At 36.0% G+C, this 23614-nt stretch overlaps 2 protein-coding genes across 2 annotated transcripts in view; both read right to left on the bottom strand.

Annotated features, from left to right (window-relative positions):
* Positions 1–6673, bottom strand: part of LOC103511399 (ecdysone-induced protein 74EF) — a 61488-nt gene extending 54815 nt beyond the window's left edge. The window contains exon 1 of the mRNA XM_026825148.1: positions 5945–6673. Within this exon, the coding sequence (XP_026680949.1) occupies positions 5945–6164 (220 nt within the window). The 5' untranslated portion in view covers positions 6165–6673. The remainder of the gene's footprint in view (positions 1–5944) is intronic.
* A 100-nt stretch (positions 6674–6773) lies between these two features.
* The window catches only part of LOC113468297, a gene marked incomplete at its 5' end in the record, with an annotated part of 43113 nt that continues 26272 nt past the window's right edge, over positions 6774–23614 (bottom strand). The window contains one exon of the mRNA XM_026825101.1: positions 6774–7088. Coding sequence (XP_026680902.1) covers positions 7027–7088 — 62 coding nt within the window. The remainder of the gene's footprint in view (positions 7089–23614) is intronic.

Genomic DNA, 23614 nt, shown 5'->3' with positions numbered 1-23614 from the left:
AACCTGTTGCATGTGGAGGATAAAATTTTCTCAATATCATTTTGCGCTTCCGCTAGGGTAGAACCTACAACTTTTTGCTTACAAGATGATGGTCAACAACTTAGCAAATCGAGCTAGAACGACATTTTTCTACCTGTTGCATGTGGAGGATAAAATTTTCTCAATATCATTTTGCGCTTCCGCTAGGGTAGAACCTACGACTTTTTGCTTACAAGATGAGGGTCAACAACTTAGCAAATCGAGCTAGAATGACATTTTTCCTTGAACTAAAACTACTTTGGTGACTAAAACGTTTTCATAGTCTATTCTACTTCATACCAAAGTTCAAAGTAGCAAACTTTGGATAGCGTTTGACGACCATTTGGACCCCTTAACTAAAGTTCAATGTGAATGCTTGTTAGTGAGGATGGGGTTGCGAAATTCACAACAAAATGGAAAGAGTACTCGTTACTTCAAAATATCTACTTCAAACAATAGAGAATAAGTGAGGATGGGGTTGCGAAATTCACAACAAAATGGAAAGAGTACTCGTTACTTCAAAATATCTACTTCAAACAATAGAGAATAATTATTACTTGTAAGGAGAAGTAGCATTAGGTATTAGGAAACAAGTAGATAGGTAAGTACTAAGTACTACCAACACTTGAGAACTTTTGCATGAAAAAGGATGTTGAGACGTAACAAACACTTGAACATAAAATGAAAGGGAAAATCCGGTTTTTATCATTAAAAATAATATCTTATCAACATAACATGAGTTTTGGCCTAAATGGACCAAGCAAGAACCAAACGGCCATGAAGTTTATAAATGGCTTCAAGCGATGAATAATACTTATGACTCGTATAACAGCACAAATTGTAAGTAAGAAATGAGTACCTCAAGAATTTCCCTAAATTCAATGATTGTTTACAATTTAACACACATGCTGACCTTGAAATAAAAGTTAATAAACTCTTTTAGACACTGACACAATAGAAACAAAATTAAACAATGGTAAGCTATTCAATGGTTATTGACTTGAGACTGTAAACAGTCTAATAATTTCAGAGAGCATTGCCCATCAGTATAGCAGTACCTATTGGAGCTACTGATGTGTACGTAGGCAATTCGGATACTCTGATACCTGGATCTTACGGATGGAAGAAAATTATGAAAACCTTATGCAAGCCAAGTTACCTCGTACAATCTCATATTACTTTACTATCTTCAGTGACTAACTGCTAAATAACTGGTCCCGATATACACGTATAATATGAACGTCATGCGACCTTCTGTCTTCGAGAGAGGTTCTTACAACTTACAATCTCTGCCATGTCTCCTCCTATTTAGGATACAAAATCATTTCTTCCTCGCCATGTTGTTGTTTTATTTAAAAAAAATATATCGTAATACGTTCACAAATATTTTTTATTGGTATCATGAAAATGTTTCAACTGTGAAACGTTTCTTTTGGCATAATTTAGTAACGAGGTATAGCAGCACTGAATTTAGGAGCTCCAAATAAAAAAATAAAAACACTAAACAAAATATCAGCAGTCTTTACATCTGTTGATGCTATTACACTCAACTTCGGGTTCCTTCGGAAAAAAATAAAAACACTAAACAAAATATCAGCAGTCTTTACATCTGTTGATGCTATTACACTCAACTTCGGGTTCCTTCGGAAAAAAAACCGACATAAATCGATCTAATATTATATATCTTATTTCTATTCATTAATTGAATAGAAAATAGAATATACCTTGTTTCTATCGCTAGAATAGGACGTCTATCAATGCAATATCAATGGATATAAAAGCAAGAATGAACATCGTACTACCGCAACATACCTACTTTCTAATGCTACCTACCCTCTTCCTTAATCATAAAAGGTCAACTCATCCAGAATCCTTGTCTTGTAAATATAGACCTTGTTTTTAACGTATTTCCTTAAAAAAAAAGGCCGTATGAGCTATGATCGGTTGAGGAGGGGGTAAATCAAAATGGGTGCGAAACTTCCTCTGAGTATTAGTCAAAAATTCACTACTTTTAAGAAATGCCTCCACAGCAAAAGCTCAACGTTGCGGGGTCCACGACTACATTATAACAAAACGATCATAAAAGCAAAGAAAAAAGTTTTTTGTTCGAAAAGACAACCCAAAAATACCCTATTGACAATTTTCTTGTAAGACAATGCATTGTAATTAGATTATCTGTATTTATTTAGTTATTTTATTGAACATTTATACCATAAAGAAAAATTTTCCTGAAGACCCAATAGAACAGTTGCGCTTACTTGGGTGATATTTCAAAGTCAAAGAGCAGGAAAAATGAGGACCAACGGAATTTTTCTTTTTCTTCTACGACTTCTAGATCCCGAGATAAATCGATTGAAAAAATACCAGTTAATCGAGAACTTCGACGTCACGGCATACGCTCCCGTGGGCGATGACGTCACATCAAATGTCTCGAGCAAAGCTCCCTCGCAGGCAACACATTAATGTGTTTGTGCGCATACGTTTCTGCGAATCTGCGCATTTCTTTCTGCTCCTCCGCAAGCGCGCTTGCATACTGGCGCTACCTAGCGAGGCAACTGCCTGAAGTCTGACGTCACACATCTTTGAACTCTTTCATTAGAGCGGAAAATGAAAATTGAATTTTCGACCTTTTACAATTATTTTTTCGAAGTTTTGACCTCAGATTTGGATTTTCCACTACTTTTAACGTAGGAATCGACCATTTATTAATAATTTTTACCCATTTGCAACTGCTCCATTACTGCCTGTTTCAAAAAGTTAAAGGACATGTTGTGTTAAGAAGAGATGATGAAAGTTTGATCAAGAGTGTTTGGGAAGGAGAATTAACAGGAAGGAGAAGAAAAGGACGACCAAAGCTGATATGGAAGGACCAGATCAGGAAAGACATCGAAAAAATCAGCATCACAGAAGAAGAAGCTCAAGACAGAACAGTTTGGCGAGGCAAAAAGTCTTCTAGGCTTCAAATGGCACTGGCAGTAAGTAAATAGTTTCAAAAAGAGGATCTCCTATTACTCAACCAAATGCTGAAAACAATGCAAAATCTATTGGATTGTTTGGATCTGGAGGTTGGTGTTTCGTTGGACTTTGGATCTGGAGGTTGGTGGTTCGAGTCCAAGTTATAAAATTTATCCAGGTGTAATAATTGGGGAACGATATTTCTGATAAGCATTTAAGTATTTTTAACACAATTAAAAATTCCTTTGCATTTACAAGGAATGTTAATAATATGCAAAACGTGCCTTACAATGTGTTCTTCAGAGATTGGCTTTTGTTGGGGAAAGTCTTCATTTGTATAATTCTTTGTATAATTTGTATAATTCTGTGAAAGAATCATTCATAAGAACCATTAGGTTATCACTAATTGGAGTAAAATATAATGTTTTTTGAGTAATTATGAACCTCCAATGATGAGTAGCAATATTGAAATGTAATGGTTCTTATTTTTTTAACACAAAATTATACATTGAAATAATTTCCAGACAGAACCTTCTAGGAGGAGTCCAGTGTCATTTATTCAATTCATTCTTATTTTTAACACAAAATTATACATTGAAATAATTTCCAGACAGAACCTTCTATAGGAGTAGTCCAGTGTCATTTATTCAATTCAATTCGTCACATTGTTAATCTTATGCTCTCACATTATGCCAATAGGTCACACAAGGAAGACTCCCAAAACATGTGTAGGTATTGGATGATTCCACTCCGAATTCACAATCATGAAAATGTTTCAACTGTGAAACGTTTCTTTTGGCATAATTTAGTAACGAGGTATAGCAGCACTGAATTTAGGAGCTCCAAATACATATGTATAGATATCCAAAACGACACTGACAAAGGAGGTTTAAAGAAAAGCCTTTCCACTGCCTATTTTATTATTAGGGGAAACGGGATAGCCCAATTTTAGTATGGAATTAAGTGAGCAATCAGTTTACATCAGATGAGCCGGTTTTCATTTTCAGACATAGTGTACTGAGTTATTGACTTGCAAAGTAAAAGTTCATCTCACAGTCCAAAACAACCAATCGAAACTCATTTACATGAAGAACCATCCAAACAAATAGCGAAAACGAAATCTAATTAGTAAACATTGCAGTTTGTTGAACCTACGGGGAACATGGAATTGTTTGATAATAATCATGCAAGTCCGGCTGATACATATGAAACCCCACCTCTGACGCGCTTTCTTAAGATGTTTATGTTTGTGATTAGGGAATTATCATAAACAGAGGGACAATCTGACAGACTATCTGCTGTCCGTGTTATTTGCCATGAATGGAACCGAACCTGAACTTTCTGGAGAAGGGTGATTGACCGACCAGATAGTGAGAATGATAGTGAACTCTTCTTGGGAAGATAATCAAGGTTAACACCAACGGTATTTTCTGCCACCTCAATCTTCTTCTTCTTTGGGTTTTCCTGTACATTAGATCTTTGCCACGGACACATTTTAAATAGGTGGAGAAGGACGCTATTAGAAATCTCCTCATTTAGGAATCGAACCCGCACAATCCTGATTACAAGGCAGCTATGATACTGATGAGCCAAATGCTTTCTGTCCACCACGGCCATTTTCTTGCCTCAAAATGGACAAAAACATGTATTTCTTTCTAAAAACGGACAAAATACGGACAAGTTTGCTTTTTTCCTGCATTTTTTCATCCAACTTTCCTTCTGCCACCAAAAATCCTAAAATTACTAAGAAACTAGGATCTTTTTCCTTCTAAAAACTGTAATATTCTCGATTGACGAATGGACCACACATATTGGCTACGCAAATCATGTAAGCTTAAACGTGCTGTGTAAACCGTTCCTTTGGTTACATGTTAAAAGCTTAAATACCCAACGTTTGTTTGGCCATGAGATCTCCTTAAATTGCCAATTTTCTTGGGAATAAAAATGTGCCTCTTCTTTACCTTTGAATTTTTTTCTACTTCAGCGTAATACCTAGATGTTTTATGACTTCCCCTATGATTTTAATATTAGTGTTGTTGTTGTTGTTGTTGTTGTTGACCAAATGGAAAATGACAATAACACGGTTTTGTTGCTTTGACCCTAATAAGTCAGAATTATGTCTGAATGTGTACGATATTTTTTCCTAGCGAAATAGGTAGGAGGTATCACATGAAATAGTGAAGGGGAATACGGTTATTGAAAATTCTCTCGATATTCCCGCGGTTATTTGATAGTATAGTGATTTCCAACTTAAAGCTGTGTTCACACTTAGTCGACGGCTGCCGATCGATGTCGACAGAAACCGTACACTTGCTCGACAACATAGATTCATCTCTTCGATCGACGGCCGTAGGCTATGTGTGGACACAGCATTATAATGCCCAAAAGTCGTGGGGTGAAAAATTTTCCCTCCTATACACATTTCTGATCTACAGTAGCACTTTAAGATTAGATGGTAAAGAGCAGTGATGTTTTGTACTGTCTGATAGCTAAAAACCTATTCGTTTCTGCAATAGGTTATCGATCGTTTTCGGTATGAGAAAATAGGAAACATCAAGAGTGTCTAGGCACTAGTCTTACTCGTACTTATTGAAACTTTTTTCACATTAATACCGGCCTTACCAGGAAAACATGACATTAGATCAAAACGAAAAACTTCAGACCTGGGTTTTACGACTGGGTTTGACTTTTGAGACACTAGTCTTACTCGTACTTATTGAAACTTTTTTCACATTAATACCGGCCTTACCAGGAAAACATGACATTAGATCAAAACGAAAAACATCAGACCTGGGTTTTACCATTGGGTTTGAGTCTCGGTAAAAGAGCTTTTATGTAATTTAATCCTATCCTAGAAGTACGAATAAGGTATGCAGATACCAGTTGTATTAGACTTACTGGCACCTGTGCTATAAGGTTTTCTACCGCTACCTTTTCTGTGTAGGAAAATAGGTAAAATTTGGGCACTTACAGTATCTTTTCATAAGTGACTTCTTGTAAGCCTTACAGTTGGGTCCACCCCCATGATCCGAACTATAATCATCCGAGTCATCGGTAGTGTTATAATCAGTGCGGGGTTCGATCTTCACACTGATCTCAAAATCCGGCTTCTCGTAAACTTCACTATCAATATCGGTTTTATTCACACTTAAATCCAATGGGGCACATTCCATTTTGATATCTCTTGTCATTATTTTCTTAGATAATAAGAATCACACAAAAAAACGGAAAAAGTTTTTTTGATTTCACTAATGTACAAGTATTTATACACATTTGTCTAATTAATTATAAATAAATAAAGAAAGAAAAATCACTGCTGAGCAATTTAGTTACTAAATTATCTATTCACTTTTTAAGGACATTTTTTTACAAAAAAATCTTCACTTATTTTTCCGCGTAGGTACCTATCATTTTTCTTTTCTTTTATCAATCAACACACGAAAATAAATATATTTACACTTATTAGACGCGAAAGAAAATTATCTAAACACTTTAAACTACTAAAAATGTAAAAATAATTAACGAAATGATTTTTTTTTTCTAAAAAAAAATAAAGAAAGTAAAAATCACGAATTTATTTCGGGAAATTTTAGCGAATTTTTTTAATATGAAAACTGATCAAGCACGTGACAACACTACACCCAAACATCGTCTTGTGGACTCAGCGAACTCGCATCATCTAAAACGAATACTCAACCTATACAACAAAAAAGTAAAATAAAAAAATAATAGTGTGTAGTTGCACGTGATTGACAAATACACCGTTCAACGTGTGCGCAACATCTTGTGGTAGTGGTGTACCAAATAACCAATCTATGTATAAAGCGATTAGCGTAAAATTAACAGAAGCCTGCATTTTAGAGTGCCTGCCATAACTTTGTTCCAAGTGGTGTACCAAATCACCAATCTATGAACCTATGAAGCGATTAGTGCAGAACCAACTAAATAATCCTCATAGAGTGTCTGCCATAACTTTATTCCTGCACAAGTGTAACAGTTTCGAGTCGAAAATTCTGATTTGCCACCAAAGGACCTAAAAGTTTCGAGCGGAAGTTACTCACCACCTTCCAGGAATATAGGACGATAAGTAAGAGTTCTAGGATTTGAACACGTACCTGTAACAGAGGAAAGAATTTGATAATTAGTACAAATTTCATTTGAAAATGCTAATGATAGTGATGAATAGTTTTATTCTACATTTTTTTCATTTGAAAATGCTAATGATAAGTGATGAATAGTTTTATTCTACAAAATTTATGTACGATTTCTGTATGAATGAATATTTTGACGGTACCTTTTTTTGTACTTTTGGCACATCCACTATTTCTATTTTTCCTCTTTAACATTTCGTATTTTAAGATTTGGTACTTTTGTTACATCTGCTAAAAATCTGTATATCAGAACTTGGTAATTTTGGCACATCCACCAATAATTCTAACTTCTAATATCTCTCTCTCTCTCTCTCACACACACACACACACACACACACACACACTCACTCACACCTTCCTTATCCTGATTTTTTGGAACATCCACTAAAAACTAAACTGTAAACTTGGTCTCAAAGAAGAATAGTAACAGGGTCTCGGGACTAGAACAGGAAAATCTTGCTGCAAGCATTATACGAGTTAATGCTATAATAGTCATAATTGGTCAGCTTGTTTGATTCGCTCACCACTCCGTACATAATAAATGTGTTTACACTTTCTTCTTTATGTTTTTATTGGGCTGACCTGATTATTTCAAATCATATGTTTATATCGGCGTGGAGAGCAATGACATTTCCCCACCAGTAAAATAGAAAATAAATTAAGCACAGGCTATCATAATTTATTCGAATTGGAATCGGTGGTTCGTCGTTTATTTGTACTTTTCGGAAGATCCAACCATTGTTTTGGGCTATTTTAATCTAAAGGAAAAGGATTTAGGGACAAGTATGGTGAATTGGTTGACGTTTTTCATGAGTAGATGCACGAAAAACGTCCAAAAATTGGACTATCAAGGAGCTAACACGAGAACGAACACCCGTGGCTTAGCCCTTTCATCTTCTCAAACCATCTGCCTCCGTCTTCTTCCTACAGAAAGAATTTTCATGTAGAGTCGAGACGAGACATAAAAACTTCAATCGTTAGTATCTAGCATCTAGCATATTTTCCAGCAGTGTAATAAGAGATCTCATTCAAATCTCTCAGCCAAGAAGGTTCAATGACTTCAATACGTCGAACGTTTTCTTTTTATGAAAATGTTATTTTTGCCTTGCAGCTTTTTGAACAAAGAGAAAAATCCGAACAAAGAGCATCTTGACGAAAATCCTCTTCTCTTGCTCCTCTTTTCTGATGCACTTTGAAGACTTAGCTTTCATAATTGAAACAAATTGTGTTGAATATACTCTTGAGACGGGAATGTCTATGCTGTCTACGGTGTTCCTTGTTCGAGTAGTCATTAAAATTACATTACAGGGTACAGTGCCCTGGAAAATGGCCGTGATAGAACTTTCTATGTACTAAGAAATTGAGTAATGCGTAGGCGAAGTATCTGAAGACAAAGATCCTTTGAACACGTAACCTGTTGCATAGTCTGTAAATGTCGGCCGAACATTTATTTTCAAGTTCTGCTCCTCAAGAAAGTGCTGAAATTTGAAAAGCTATTTCCTCGGACTGAAATGGGTGTAAAATGAAAAATTGAAGAATATCCCATTAGACACAGCTAGGTACTCGTTCGTATTTTTATGCTCTAGTAACCCTAATAGATAGAGCATAACAAAATCTTCTCATTTTCTTACTTGATTTCGATGATTTGGAAATCTTCTTTCACTTTTCATTTCATGATCAGTTTTCCTGACTTTTCAGATTTTCAATAGCCCCGCCTCTCCAGGTAGACCCGTAATCAGCTCGTCACTTTTCCTCATGAGGCTGAGTACACCCCGAATCGGCCAAAAGGATGTGATAATCTCAGACGGTCACCCACCTCGGATACACCGACCACAGCGTTGCTCAACTCCAGTGTTCGTGTGTAGTCCAAAGCTGCTGGCTACCTACTCATATTAATTGAGTTGTAATAGAATTGAGACTTGAGTTTCCTGAACACCAACAGGTTTCAACATCCTCATGATTAATTCAATTCAATTCATGCAGGTACTCTACCAAAGAGCAACGTGAGTAAAAAAATGCTGTACGAAGTATGTGAGAAAAAAATCCGTACTTAATAAAGTAACGAAACCCATACACAAAATTTCGTAAGTATTGATGTGAACGTGAAATTCATTGTTTCTCCTCACATTCCGGTTTGAACTTCGAGAGAAGTAAGTGAACTTTTGGCGTACATAGATCGCTGTGAATCACACGAACATTACAAAACGCCAGCACTAACAGTGTAACAAGCAATACTAAGGTCCTCCGATAGAGCGGCCAAATAGATTGAATGTACCTAGTGAAAGTAATTATCTATGCCAAGGTTTCGCGCTGAACCGGGTCACTTCAGAGTCGACAATACGTTATTATGTTTGCCAATACTTCTACCCGCCTACTCCAGTTAGGAAATCCGTGTTATTTTATGAACACGTTTTTTTCTGCTGCTGCCTCTTCTTCTTCTTCTTCTTCTTCTTCTTCTTCTTCTTCTTCTTCTTCTGCTTATCTTCTTCTTCTTCAACTGATGATGTGATGAAACAAACTGAGAAAAATATTCAGATAACATCTGCCTTCATGAAAGCGCAGCACTGGCTCCCATTGATTCTAGATTAGATTTATTCACGAGAACTATTGAGATGTTGCTACCTGGAATTTATTGCACTCCTATCAACTCTGAACTCCTGCGAAAATGGACACGGTATAAATTATTATCGAGATCGTGGCTCATGACTGGTAAGTATAAAGATGGAGCAAATGCTTGGGAATACTTGGGATAGAATCCCGAGATTTCCAACTTTGATGCGTGTAAAGGTCACATGAGAGTCGATCTTTACTCTGAGGGCTATAGAAGGGCTGATTTACCTAAAATTACCCAGTGAGATATACGAGTACCTAGATTGGTGAATATGAAAATATGATGAATAATTCGGTAATGAGATTAACCTAGCTGCGAGAATTTTGTGAGAATTGGACTAGCATATTTTTGTCTGAAGTTATGAGCATAATTTTAATAAACAGACTAACGCTGACGAAATAGTCTGTACAGATTTTTCTCACAGAAAGCATAAATATTGTTCTTGTTATTCAAAACAGCTTCCATTGTCAAAATAGTTCAATAATAAACTAATTGAGTACCTAGATTAACTTCTAGGTTAGAATATTGCCAGAAGCATTCTCTCAAACCAAACCTTAGGTCACTAAATTCAGTAATCAAGTTATGAGGATTTTTTCAATGGTTATTGACTTGAGACTGTAAACAGTCTAATAATTTCAGAGAGCATTGCCCATCAGTATAGCAGTACCTATTGGAGCTACTATGTACGTAGGCAATTCGGATACTCTGATACCTGGATCTTACGGATGGAAGAAATTAAGGCAAATGCAGCAAAAGGGAATATCTTGTATAGTCCAACGAGTAGATGAAAAAATGGCAAAATATGAATGGAAAACTCAGATAACAGAAAATGTTACAAAGGGATTGTTTAGTGGTTGGGTGGAAGAGCTCCTCTAGGAGAACCCTGCCACTTAAAAGAAAGCCGTAAAAAAAAAAAATAAATAAATAAATAAATAATAATATTCAACATAATATTAGAACATCGGGTAACATAGGCATTATAGGCAATACCTACAGTATTATACATCGGAAAATTTATTGTCAATTTTGAAACCAATTTAATTGCCATGAAGTCAAATTTAAACATGATCATGAATTTTCAATTGATAAAAATTGAGAAACTGAACAAATAAGGATCCAAAATTCTCGTCTTGTCTTGAAATTTCCTTTACAGATGCCATTGGACAGATTTCCTTTTCAGTAATGTATCTCTGGTGATGAAATTTTTTACAGGATGAAAATGAAATGTCGATTTTTTTATTTTCGACTTTTTGGCAAGGGCAGCCAAAGCGTGTTTTAGACGTTTCAAAGGCAAAGTTCTCTGCAAAATCTGCATAAAAAAGTAACACTTTTGCCGACCTACCGCAGGCTTATAAGGAAAAAAACTTTGTTGAAATTCTGTTGCATGTCGTACCCATATGAATAATTACCTTTATGACATTTTGTGATAGACTGATATACACCCTCGGTATTAAATTTTAAATTCGGCTATTGCGAAAAAAAAGTTCATGTAGCTTAGAAACGTGAATGGTGAATATCTTTAGGCGTACTCAAGACGTACGTGTTTCTATGAATATTATAAGTGTACGGTTTTGTTGCTTTGACCCTAATAAGTCAGAATTATGTCTGAATGTGTACGATATTTTTTCCTAGCGAAATAGGTAGGAGGTATCAGATGAAATAGTGAAGGGGAATACGAGTATTGAAAATTCTCTCGATATTCCCGCGTCCCGCGGTTATTTGATAGTATAGTGATTTCCAACTTAAAGCTGTGTACACACTTAGTCGACGACTGCCGATCGATGTCGACAGAAACCGTACACTTGCTCGACAACATAGATTCATCTCTTCGATCGACGGCCGTAGGCTATGTGTGGACATAGCTTTATAATTCCCAAGTCGTGGGGTGAAAATTTTTCCCTCCTATACATATTTCTGATCTACAGTAGCACTATAAGATTAGGTGGTTAAAGAGCAGTGATGATGTTTTGTACTGTCTGATAGCTAAAAACCTATTCGTTTCTGCAATAAGTTATCGATCGTTTTCGTTATGAGAAAATAGGAAACATCAAGAGTGTCTAGACAATTACCTCGTCCAGTGGTGCCTTCTGATACTAATGGTTCCTCATCATTAAGAAGAGATGAGGTTGGGTGGTAGAGATTGCCACGGTAAATAACCCCGCCCTGTTCTTGACGTAGGTAGGTAATGCGAGTAGGTACCTTAATAATAAATACCTTGTGCTCATTTTTCCTCAATATTCATAGATTTTCAATAAAGTTCCTTCTAAAAGGAAAGACATCATTTTCCTCTTCCTTTATTTCAACAGAAAATTACAAAGAAAATGTACTACCCACAGGTAAGTATTATTTATTAATATGGAAAAGTCATTACCTCGTCATCAATCAAACCTCAATATAATGCAATCCCCTCAGTTGAGAACCGCATGATAGTGTACTCAACATTGTACAAAGAAAATGTACTACCCACAGGTAAGTATTATTTATTAATATGGAAAAGTCATTACCTCGTCATCAATCAAACCTCAATATAATAAGCACATGCAATCCCCTCAGTTGAGAACCGCATGATAGTGTACTCAACAGTAGGTTAATAAACAATGCAAGAGAAAAAAAATTACATCAGATTTCATTTAGGAAACATAACTAGGTAACGTGTCAAGACCACAAAGTTCTCTAAGTTCAGAACCGAGCAATAGAAGAACACCTTCACAAACATTGAATTCTGAGTAAGTCAATGCCCCTCTTTTTTTCTTTGATATAAAGTCCTTGGTTCTATTATGAAAACCTTATGCAAGCCAAGTTACCTCGTACAATCTCATATTACTTTACTATCTTCAGTGACTAACTGCTAAATAACTGGTCCTGATATACACGTATAATATGAACGTCATGCGACCTTCTGTCTTCGAGAGAGGTTCTTACAATCTCTGCCATGTCTCCTCCTATTTAGGATACAAAATCATTTCTTCCTCGCCATGTTATTGTTTTACTTAAAAAAAAATATATCGTAATACGTTCACAAATATTTTTTATTGGTAATAAAATATTATTAATATTCGCACATTTATCTCAATTCTTATTCCCTAAACATCGTAAATTATGTGGAACGATTTTATCAACATACATTTGGGTAATTGAGATTTCAAATATTAAAATAAATGTGTAAGACATATAAATTTACAAAAATTAATAAATCTTTTTTATCTCTTACGTTTCGTCTGTCCTGTAATAGAAAATATTTTGGTGGAGGCGCCTTTTCTAGCAAATACGCGTACTAGTCCTGAAACTAGAGAAGATACTTTGAGGAGTCTGCACTGATGTTATGTCTCAATCATACAGGGCAGAATTATCCACCGGTTATCAGTAATGATTTGAAGAACAACGATAACAAGTGGATATCATTATTTATTATTGTCGTCAGACTAAATGAATTTAGCACATCCGAGAATCGCCAGAGCAAAAAAAAATGATTGATAGTGAAGGAACATGACATTCAATTTACGTGGAATTTCAAAAGTCTCATTACAAAAATTCGCGGAAACTTCTCCTAATTGATTCGAGGAAACGGACATTTTGTGTCTGCCATTTCCCGAAATCAATTCGCAGGCTATCATCTGTAGTCTGTAAATGTCGGCCGAACATTTATTTTCAAGTTCTGCTCCTCAAGAAAGTGCTGAAATTTGAAAAGCTATTTCCTCGGACTGATGTGGGTGTAAAATGAAAAATTGAAGAATATCCCATTAGACATAGCTAGGTACTTGTTCGTATACCTAAAATTACCCAGTGAGATATACGAGTACCTAGATTGGTGAATATGAAAATATGATGAATAATTCGGTAATGAGATTAACCTAACTGCGAGAATTTTGTGAGAATTGGACTAGCATATTTTTGTCTGAAGTTATGAGCATAATTTTAATAAACAGACTAACTCTGACGAAATAGTCTGTACAGATTTTTCTCACAGAAAGCATAAATATTGTTCTTGTTATTCAAAACAGCCTCCATTGTCAAAATAGTTCAATAATAACAAACTAATTGAGTAGATTAACTTCTAGGTTAGAATATTGCCAGAAGCATTCTCTCAAACCAAACCTTAGGTCACTAAATTCAGTAATCAAGTTATGAGGATTTTCATCCCTAGGATTGGATTTGAACCCTTGCATTGACAAGATGATTCAATTATGGGTATCTACTGGCATGCACCAGCCTCATGGGGACAAATAGCGACCTTTAACTACATAGGACAACTACATAACTACATAGGACAAGGAGCAACTACATAGTATCGACACTAGACCACTCCATGTTGAATAATAATTCCTATCAAAGTCGAAAAAGACATTGTTTTCAAGCTTATATCTTACAAAACGTTGTTGGACATGTAATCTCAGTAATAATACATTCTATAATAATATGATTCGATAAATAAAGAGAGTACAACATAAAATTGCAATGATGTGGTCATATCAGTTGCACTGTTCTACCTTTAGTTATATACTTACTAGTGTATGTTGTAATTACAAACCCAACTTCTACATGGCTATCTTTATCCATGTCAAGGAAGTCTAGTCTTTTATATTCCTATAAAACTTTGCACCAGAGATACCCTTTCGATACCGAAAAGTAGATGAATGAGATCGATCTAGAATAGGATTTCGCGTGGTACACACCTACTCTGATAAGGGTAGTTTGAGATTTGCTCTTCCAGAGAGCAGCTTTGTTAGTAAAAATTTGGGGTGAGAATGGTGAGATACTGATATAACATTGCTTTTTTCGAGTTCCCTTTTTTTGGAAGTAGCTATTTGGGATATCAATGCCCAGATGGAAGGATTTCAAAAAGAACTTTTGTTTTCTTTAAAAATTCCCCAAGTAGTGACCTGAGAACCCCTCAGAAGCAATTATAACCACGCATAGTATCTGTCCAAGTAGTTGTCCAGCATTGATGTGATGAAACAAACTGAGAAAAATATTCAGATAACATCTGCCTTCATGAAAGCGCAGCACTGGCTCCCATTGATTCTAGATTAGATTTATTCACGAGAACTATTGAGATGTTGCTACCTGGAATTTATTGCACTCCTATCAACTCTGAACGCCTGCGAAAATGGACACGGTATAAATTATTATCGAGATCGTGGCTCATGACTGGTAAGTATAAAGATGGAGCAAATGCTTGGGAATACTTGGGATAGAATCCCGAGATTTCCAACTTTGATGCGTGTAAAGGTCACATGAGAGTCGATCTTTACTCTGAGGGCTATAGAAGGGCTGATTTAAGGCGAATGTGACTAAGTTTTACTGGAAACAGAAAAATCTCAGAAAGCCTGGGGCCTTTCTAAAAGTGCTCGCAAACCAGTTTGAAATCCCTAGGTTTCGACTGCACACTCCTGCTAGGACCCTCTACTGCTCTGTGATTAAGGCTGATTTAAGGCGAATGTGACTAAGTTTTACTGGAAACAGAAAAATCTCAGAAAGCCTGGGGCCTTTCTAAAAGTGCTCGCAAACCGCCCGCCAGTTTGAAATCCCTAGGTTTCGACTGCACACTCCTGCCAGGACCCTCTACTGCTCTGTGATTAAGTAGGTATTTCAAATGTTCTCATCCAGAAATTCACAAACCAGGTGTCCTGTATGTATGACTTGGAAAGTCGTAATTTATAAACAAAGGTGTTTCGAAATTTTTCTTCCTCCGAAAGTTTTTCAAGCACCATCCAGTATATATTTCCTTACTTTTGCGTTCAGCGTGTCAACAAAGAACTAAAAGGATAACATGTATTTGCTAATATTTAATGTTCCATGTTCTACCATCGCAGAATTACGCTCTCAGCTCTCAGGCAACGTAAATGACTTTTTAGACTACATTGCAACAGTCTCCCAAGCCAAGGCCAATCTAAACTCTACTCAGCCTGAAACTTGCTGAGTGTGTCTTGAGGAAAAGTTGAAATTTTATATTTGAATACAAAAAGTTTTCGAGTTACTTGTTCCAAAAGTTCGTATGTGTGTTCTGAGACAGTTTGAATTGAGGAAAAATGGTGTGTTTCCCTACACAATGACCCGAAATGACCATCAAACAACAATAGTCTTCGAAACCAGTGGTGGTTCTGATGAAACAACATAAAGGAGAACAAGGAGAAAATAATATGATGGGATGTCTTCGTATGTGTGTTCTGAGACAGTTTGAATTGAGGAAAAATGGTGTGTTTCCCTACACAATGACCCGAAATGACCATCAAACAACAATAATCTTCGAAACCAGTGGTGGTTCTGATGAAACAACATAAAGGAGAACAAGGAGAAAATAATATGATGGGATGTCCCAAACTGTTCAAAAGTACCAAAAGGTATGACGGAATTTTTTAGTGGATGTGTCAAAAATACCGAATTTTCTTGTGATATAAAAGGGAGGAAATCAGAGTCCTGGTGAGCAAAAAATATCAGTTAATAATAAAGAAAAGAGTAATGAATTTGGAAACAAATATAGGATTTTCTCCTAAGCATTTTCTCACCCTTGATGAAAAAGACCAAGTCTAAAAATGTACCTGTATGTGACCAATAGGCCAGAAGTAAGCTCATAACTAAATCCTTATGAATCTTATGCCATAATGAAGAAATAGACTGGAAGCCTCATTGCAAAATTTGCAGTGGGGAGATCACTTGCATCTGTTTCTCAGGAAACCTTAACATTTCCTCCGAAAACTTGACCGGCGGAATTTAGAATTCAAGATTCTGCTGATACTGATTTCAGTAATTGAAACGTTGAGTAAGCATGACTACCTGTAAATAACTACCTACGCAAAACTTCAAAAAGGAAGTGAAAAATAATAATAATAATAATAATAATAATAAATAAATAAACATGGCCGTCTTGAGCTACCTTAAACAGGATGGAGTGTTGATGTTTTAAGAATTTATCCTCACTTCCTTGACTACATTTTCTTTCACAATTTCCACGTTGTGAAATAGTCGGCTACTGGTTCTTATTCGATTGAGTACCTGCTGAAATCAACTTGATGTTGTCTATCAGGACGGAACAACTGATGTTCTGTGTCTACTTGTGGCGGTAGGTATTCCTTTAAAACTCGATACTAATCCTAGTATGTACCTACCTCTATGATGGAAATTAAAAAGGTAGTAAATACCAACCTCAAAGAAAATGAAAAGTAAAGGTCTGCTACAATCTAGCAGCTCTTTCTTTTACAAATTATTTATCTATCTTTAAAATAATCAATTATTATTTATGTTGGGGGGCTGTAGAGTGAAGAACAACATTCCTTTTTCCACTGTTCCTCTCTTCCTTTCGAAGATCAATCAGATTTTGAGAAAACTGAAACTTCACTTCGTTCATTCAACAAGTTAGGAGCCAACTTGAATACAATTCAACGACAATCATTTCACAATACCCGCTCTTCATATTTTTTTCCTTTCTGCGCCACATAGCAAAATCCACCGACAAATTTCACTGCGTTGGCACACACTGATTATCAATCTCTAAAGGAAACCAAACTAATCAAGCCACGATTGCTCAAGTTTTCTAGATTTTTTTTCCTTCCACCAAAGGTTCTTAGCGAAATACTACTAGTCGAGATAAAAAACAAGTTACCAATTATCATGTGACTTGAAGTAGGTACAAGTTGAACCCATCTAGCTAAATCCAATGAGTACAAGGCCTTCCAACATAGCGAGCAATTCCTCTCTTGATCTTGTGTAAGACTTAAGTCTTAATATTATTCAGTATACAGTGTACCCTCAGAGATTTTAATACCAACTATAATGTATCGTGGTTTAATATAAACAACCCCGACCCAAAGTTGTGACTTTCGTTAGAAATGGATAGCTCACCTCTTAAGGGGATTTAAATGAAAAGTGATTTTCCTAGTAATATTCCAGGTGTGAAAAATACCATGTAGATTTTACATTTATTTTGTCTGTTTGTAGTGAGTCCTGACTAGTATTGAATATGTATTGTCATTAATGAAGATTTTTTTTATGTACTAGAGAGAGGCATGGCGCCTATCTCACGGTGTTGGAAGGATTGGGTTTAAAACCCCCTTGGACGCCCAGAAACAATATCTGCGCTTCTTCCATGTCCCTAATGTTTGTATACCAATACAGACAATTTTTTGGATTTATTACAGAGATTTAATGAAGTTATATGTGAGTCAATTAATACCATTTGGACCACAAGTAGCGTTCGGTACACATGACAAAAACACTAGCACTATAGGATATAAATTTGGCAAGGTGGTTGCTTTTGCCATAGTTGTGATGATATGGTAAACCCACTAAAGTTGTGACATGCTCAGGGCATAGCACAAATAAATTTGCATATCGTGGTACAATCTTGGTATCTGCAAGTGTTAGTAAGGGTTGGGTTGTTAGCTTGGTACCTGTGTGTGTTATTGCGTTATTGGGCAACTTGTAGGTGTATGAGCGTGTGTAGAATGTCAATAACTTTGCGATAATATGAAATATCAATCAGGGAAGTTTAAATATTATCACTACTTCCAAATTCTGAGGATATTTGACTCGATATTTTGGAGAAAAGCAATAAAAGAGAAAAGTTTAAAAAGATCTTCATGGGATCTTTTGAACAATCGAAAGGTCACAAAGGTGTAGACCCAGAAGTTAGAGTAACCTATAAACCAATACAACGCACAAAGGTATTTATTCAAAGATGGGTCAATCATGGCAGTTGGTAAAAAAGAACACTGACCTAGATATCTATAAGACGTCATTAAATACAACAGTTAAAGTTCCTTGTTAGATGTAAAAAAAAAGGTAAATCTACCCCCATTAAAAATTTCGATTCCTTCGGGAATCGAAGCACGGATATCCCTCCAGCTAGGTCAGTATGATTCTCAGTAAGCTACAGAGAAGGTGGCCAGAATTGCAAAACAACTTCACAGCACCTAAAATTACCCAGTGAGATATACGAGTACCTAGATTGGTGAATATGAAAATATGATGAATAATTCGGTAATGAGATTAACCTAACTGCGAGAATTTTGTGAGAATTGGACTAGCATATTTTTGTCTGAAGTTATGAGCATAATTTTAATAAACAGACTAACTCTGACGAAATAGTCTGTACAGATTTTTCTCACAGAAAGCATAAATATTGTTCTTGTTATTCAAAACAGCCTCCATTGTCAAAATAGTTCAATAATAACAAACTAATTGAGTAGATTAACTTCTAGGTTAGAATATTGCCAGAAGCATTCTCTCAAACCAAACCTTAGGTCACTAAATTCAGTAATCAAGTTATGAGGATTTTCATCCCTAGGATTGGATTTGAACCCTTGCATTGACAAGATGATTCAATTATGGGTATCTACTGGCATGCACCAGCCTCGTGGGGACAAATAGCGACCTTTAACTACATAGGACAACTACATAACTACATAGGACAAGGAGCAACTACATAGTATCGACACTAGACCACTCCATGTTGAATAATAATTCCTATCAAAGTCGAAAAAGACATTGTTTTCAAGCTTATATCTTACAAAACGTTGTTGGACATGTAATCTCAGTAATAATACATTCTATAATAATATGATTCGATAAATAAAGAGAGTACAACATAAAATTGCAATGATGTGGTCATATCAGTTGCACTGTTCTACCTTTAGTTATATACTTACTAGTGTATGTTGTAATTACAAACCCAACTTCTACATGGCTATCTTTATCCATGTCAAGGAAGTCTAGTCTTTTATATTCCTATAAAACTTTGCACCAGAGATACCCTTTCGATACCGAAAAGTAGATGAATGAGATCGATCTAGAATAGGATTTCGCGTGGTACACACCTACTCTGATAAGGGTAGTTTGAGATTTGCTCTTCCAGAGAGCAGCTTTGTTAGTAAAAATTTGGGGTGAGAATGGTGAGATACTGATATAACATTGCTTTTTTCGAGTTCCCTTTTTTTGGAAGTAGCTATTTGGGATATCAATGCCCAGATGGAAGGATTTCAAAAAGAACTTTTGTTTTCTTTAAAAATTCCCCAAGTAGTGACCTGAGAACCCCTCAGAAGCAATTATAACCACGCATAGTATCTGTCCAAGTAGTTGTCCAGCATCTTCGTTCGGAAAATGTGTTCGGGAAAATGTATCGATTAAATTATTTTCTTCTAACAAGATTTTCCGGCGAGACAACAACTAGATACCCGTCCAGGAAAATCTAGTCAAGGGGAAGAGGGGGTGACAGGAAAACCATTAAGAGAGAGGAGATATAAAAGAGTAAAGGAAAAAATATATCAAGGTCTTACCAGACAATGCATTAAATAATATTCAACATGACACCACAACCTTGTGATAGAAAAAGTTTGTAAAAATATATCAAGGTCTTACCAGACAATGCATTAAATAATATTCAACATGACACCACAACCTTGTGATAGAAAAAGTTTGTTTTTTTACATTCTAATGTTAACAACCTCGTCGGGGTTATTTTACCATTCTCTGCAGAGTGAGAGGAATTGAACTCCATCCGGTAACCATACAGTTATGGGTGGAAGTGAATTCTTTGCCTGTTAAAGTACATAAGAAACGACTGATGTCGAAACCCCACGCAATGCAACCAATGAGAGGAATTGAACTCCATCCGGTAACCATACAGTTATGGGTGGAAGTGAATTCTTTGCCTGTTAAAGTACATAAGACACGACTGATGTCGAAACCCCACGCTATGCAACCAAGTTTGTCTTGGCTTGAGGTTTGTTTTTTATGCTAATTTATCCTCATTTCTCAGTTGAGACTTGACTTCAGTAACTAGTAGTTCTTTAAGGGTTATTAGGTGGTGCGAAATGTCTTTGGTATCGAAATCAACCCCTCCCAAAGGTTATTTTCCAAATGGCAAGAATATTATCTATTTTTCCCATTGTTTCCAGTTCAACCACACACAGCAAATGGAACAAAATGAAAAGTTTTTGGACATCCCGAAATTCTACAGAACAACGTTGATGTTAAAATGGGCGAAACTTTCAGGAAAACTTTTGTTGTCTTTGCGAATTTTTGGAAAAAAGCTGGTTATTTTGATACAACATGAGGAAAGAGGAAAATCAATGTTTTCCATTGAGGATTTTCATCCCTAGGATTGGATTTGAACCCTTGCATTGACAAGATGATTCAATTATGGGTATCTACTGGCATGCACCAGCCTCGTGGGGACAAATAGCGACCTTTAACTACATAGGACAACTACATAACTAGCGAATTTTTAAAAAAAAACTGGTTATTTTGATACAACATGAGGAAAGAGGAAAATCAATGTTTTCCAACAACCTTCAAACAGACGATCATAAATTTTATTCAAGCACCATAAATTTTACAACAGATCAATACTTTCATGATAGAATCTAGATTTTCCATAGTGTTGGGAACAAAGCTACCAATTTATTTTCCTCCGTCACACCCGGTAAAGTGAGGATAAACTTTTTTCTCCGAAAGGCTCCAATTTTCGGACGAGCAAACTTGGAATTAAACGGCTTGAATTAAAAGGCCAATTCCTACAGCAGTAAATACATATTTATATTTTCAATAAAGAACAATAATGTTGGGTTTCAGCATAATAAATTTATACAGGGCGTTCGGAATACAAGGCAATTAAATTCAAAGAAAATGAGATTGGTGGAAAAATAAAGGAAAAGAAAGCAGTAAAACTAGAAAAAAAGGTACACAGCACACTCACAGCACAGGCTAAAAAAATATTAGATATCTCTAGTAAAAATTAACATACCTAATTGGGAAATTCAAATTCTACCAAGATCTTCTTTTAATAATAAGTTGATATGTGACTATAAAATGTGGTTTAAAGACCGTCATCAACATCAGAAGAAAATTGGTAACAATTAAGCAACACCACACCAAAGTTTCTAATCTTTCAAATACCAATTTACCAGATCAAAGTGCTCTTTCAGGACACGTCATGATTATAATTGGACAAACAATGTACGTACCTACCAGTGGCAGAAGTGTTTGACCCACCCTAAGTCAGACCATGGAAAAATAAAAGTCGATCCCTTCCCACCCCGGCCTCTGTACAATTTTCTTCTGGGAAAGACGAAATAAGTAGAAAGTAAAAGAATAAAAACTCGACTGGAATGAGAAAGGGTGAATTATAAATAGAGGAGCTGAAAGCTTTCAAGAATAAAAGTTAAAGAAGACTTTTAAAACTTACACAAACGAAAAACTTTCTCAGCACCAAGATTGGTTCGACTTGAAATTGAAATTAAGATCAATATGGGATTGTTTCTTTGTATTGTTTACTTTTACATAATTTGTTTGAACTTCATCTTACAAATTGCAACAAATCAACAATATCCGGGATTTTTTCTATGTATTCGTTACAAGGGCATTTTGGGCGTAAGTGCAACAAAGGCTTATGAAAACGTAAAAAATTCTAATCCCGATGGTGTGCCTAAGCTTTATGGTATTTCATAATTATCTAAATCAACAATATCCGGGATTTTTTCTATGTATTCGTTACAAGGGCATTTTGGGCGTAAGTGCAACAAAGGCTTATGAAAACGTAAAAAAATCTAATCCCGATGGTGTGCCTAAGCTTTATGGTATTACATAATTATCTAGGACCCTCCTCTAAGATGATACATTCTTGCTGAAGTTGTACGAAACATGCCTAAGTTTTAAACACGAAACCTGTGGAAGTTCACAATTCCAAGTATTTTAAGGTAGACAGTTTTCACGGAATGCTGATACATTCTTGCTGAAGTTGTACGAAACATGCCTAAGTTTTAAACACGAAACCTGTGGAAGTTCACAATTCCAAGTATTTTAAGGTAGACAGTTTTCACGGAATGCCGTTGTTTTTCGCAAGAGCATGCTAAGCTAAAACATAAATATTCCGACAGTCATTTTTCGCCTGTCAGTCGATAAACAGACTAAACTGTTCCCTACTAAATTATTTAAACAGGCGATGGAAGTAAAAACGAAAGCATGAAAAAGAAAGGGAAAACACGACCTTGTTAAGGCAATTGAAAGGGTAGGTTATTTTAGGTCACTGTCCCAAGCCAGGGACGTCCTTGATATCTTGCAGACTTTCTGTGTTGCCATGGTAACCGTCGAAAACTGTTTCGGCCTTCACCCCAGCAACTCCTACATAAGGCGCTCCGAGTCCCTTTCCATTTCGCTATCATTTGAGCTTTGTGACCTTAAACTTTTATTAGTCACTTTTGGGATCATTAAAATTTTCAACTCGAGATGCTTTCAATGGAAGAAGCATCCAAGCATCTTCATTTTATGTAGAATTTTTTTATATCTAAAAAACTTTGCAGACTTACATGAGATGAATAGGGGAATTTGTTCTGTCTGGGTATCTTCTTAATATCCAGAGAATGGCCGTGGTACTGGTATGGGTTTGTATGGGGTGAGGAGTTTTCTATTGAAGTTTTCTTCTGTGGTACCTCTTAGTCGCTTATGTTGGTACCGACTAACAAGCTAATGGTGTCTCCCCCTTCCAATATTCAAGGTTCCAAAAAAAGCTTGTATACGTAGGTACACCCAATTTGCATTCTAAAATGTGATCATTCAACCAAATTCATTGAGGGACCACGAAAAGTGTTTTTTGTTCTTGGTACCTCTTAGTCGCTTATGTTGGTACCGACTAACAAGCTAATGGTGTCTCCCCCTTCCAATATTCAAGGTTCCAAAAAAAGCTTGCATACGTAGGTACACCCAATTTGCATTCTAAAATGTGATCATTCAACTAAATTCATTGAGGGACCACGAAAAAGTGTTTTTTGTTCCGTTTCTGAGCCGGGTTTCGTTCAACTTTATTGCCAGAATGAATTTTCTCCCCTCTGACATAGGCTACATTGATGTTCCACAGGAACTCACAGTGTTTAGGAAGTGTATAGAC

Source organism: Diaphorina citri, unplaced genomic scaffold, assembly GCF_000475195.1.
Source record: "Diaphorina citri unplaced genomic scaffold, Diaci psyllid genome assembly version 1.1 scaffold31, whole genome shotgun sequence".
Classification (NCBI taxonomy): Eukaryota; Metazoa; Arthropoda; class Insecta; order Hemiptera; family Psyllidae; genus Diaphorina; species Diaphorina citri.
Note: the sequence above shows the minus strand (reverse complement) of the source record. Positions and strands in the feature narration are given on the sequence as shown.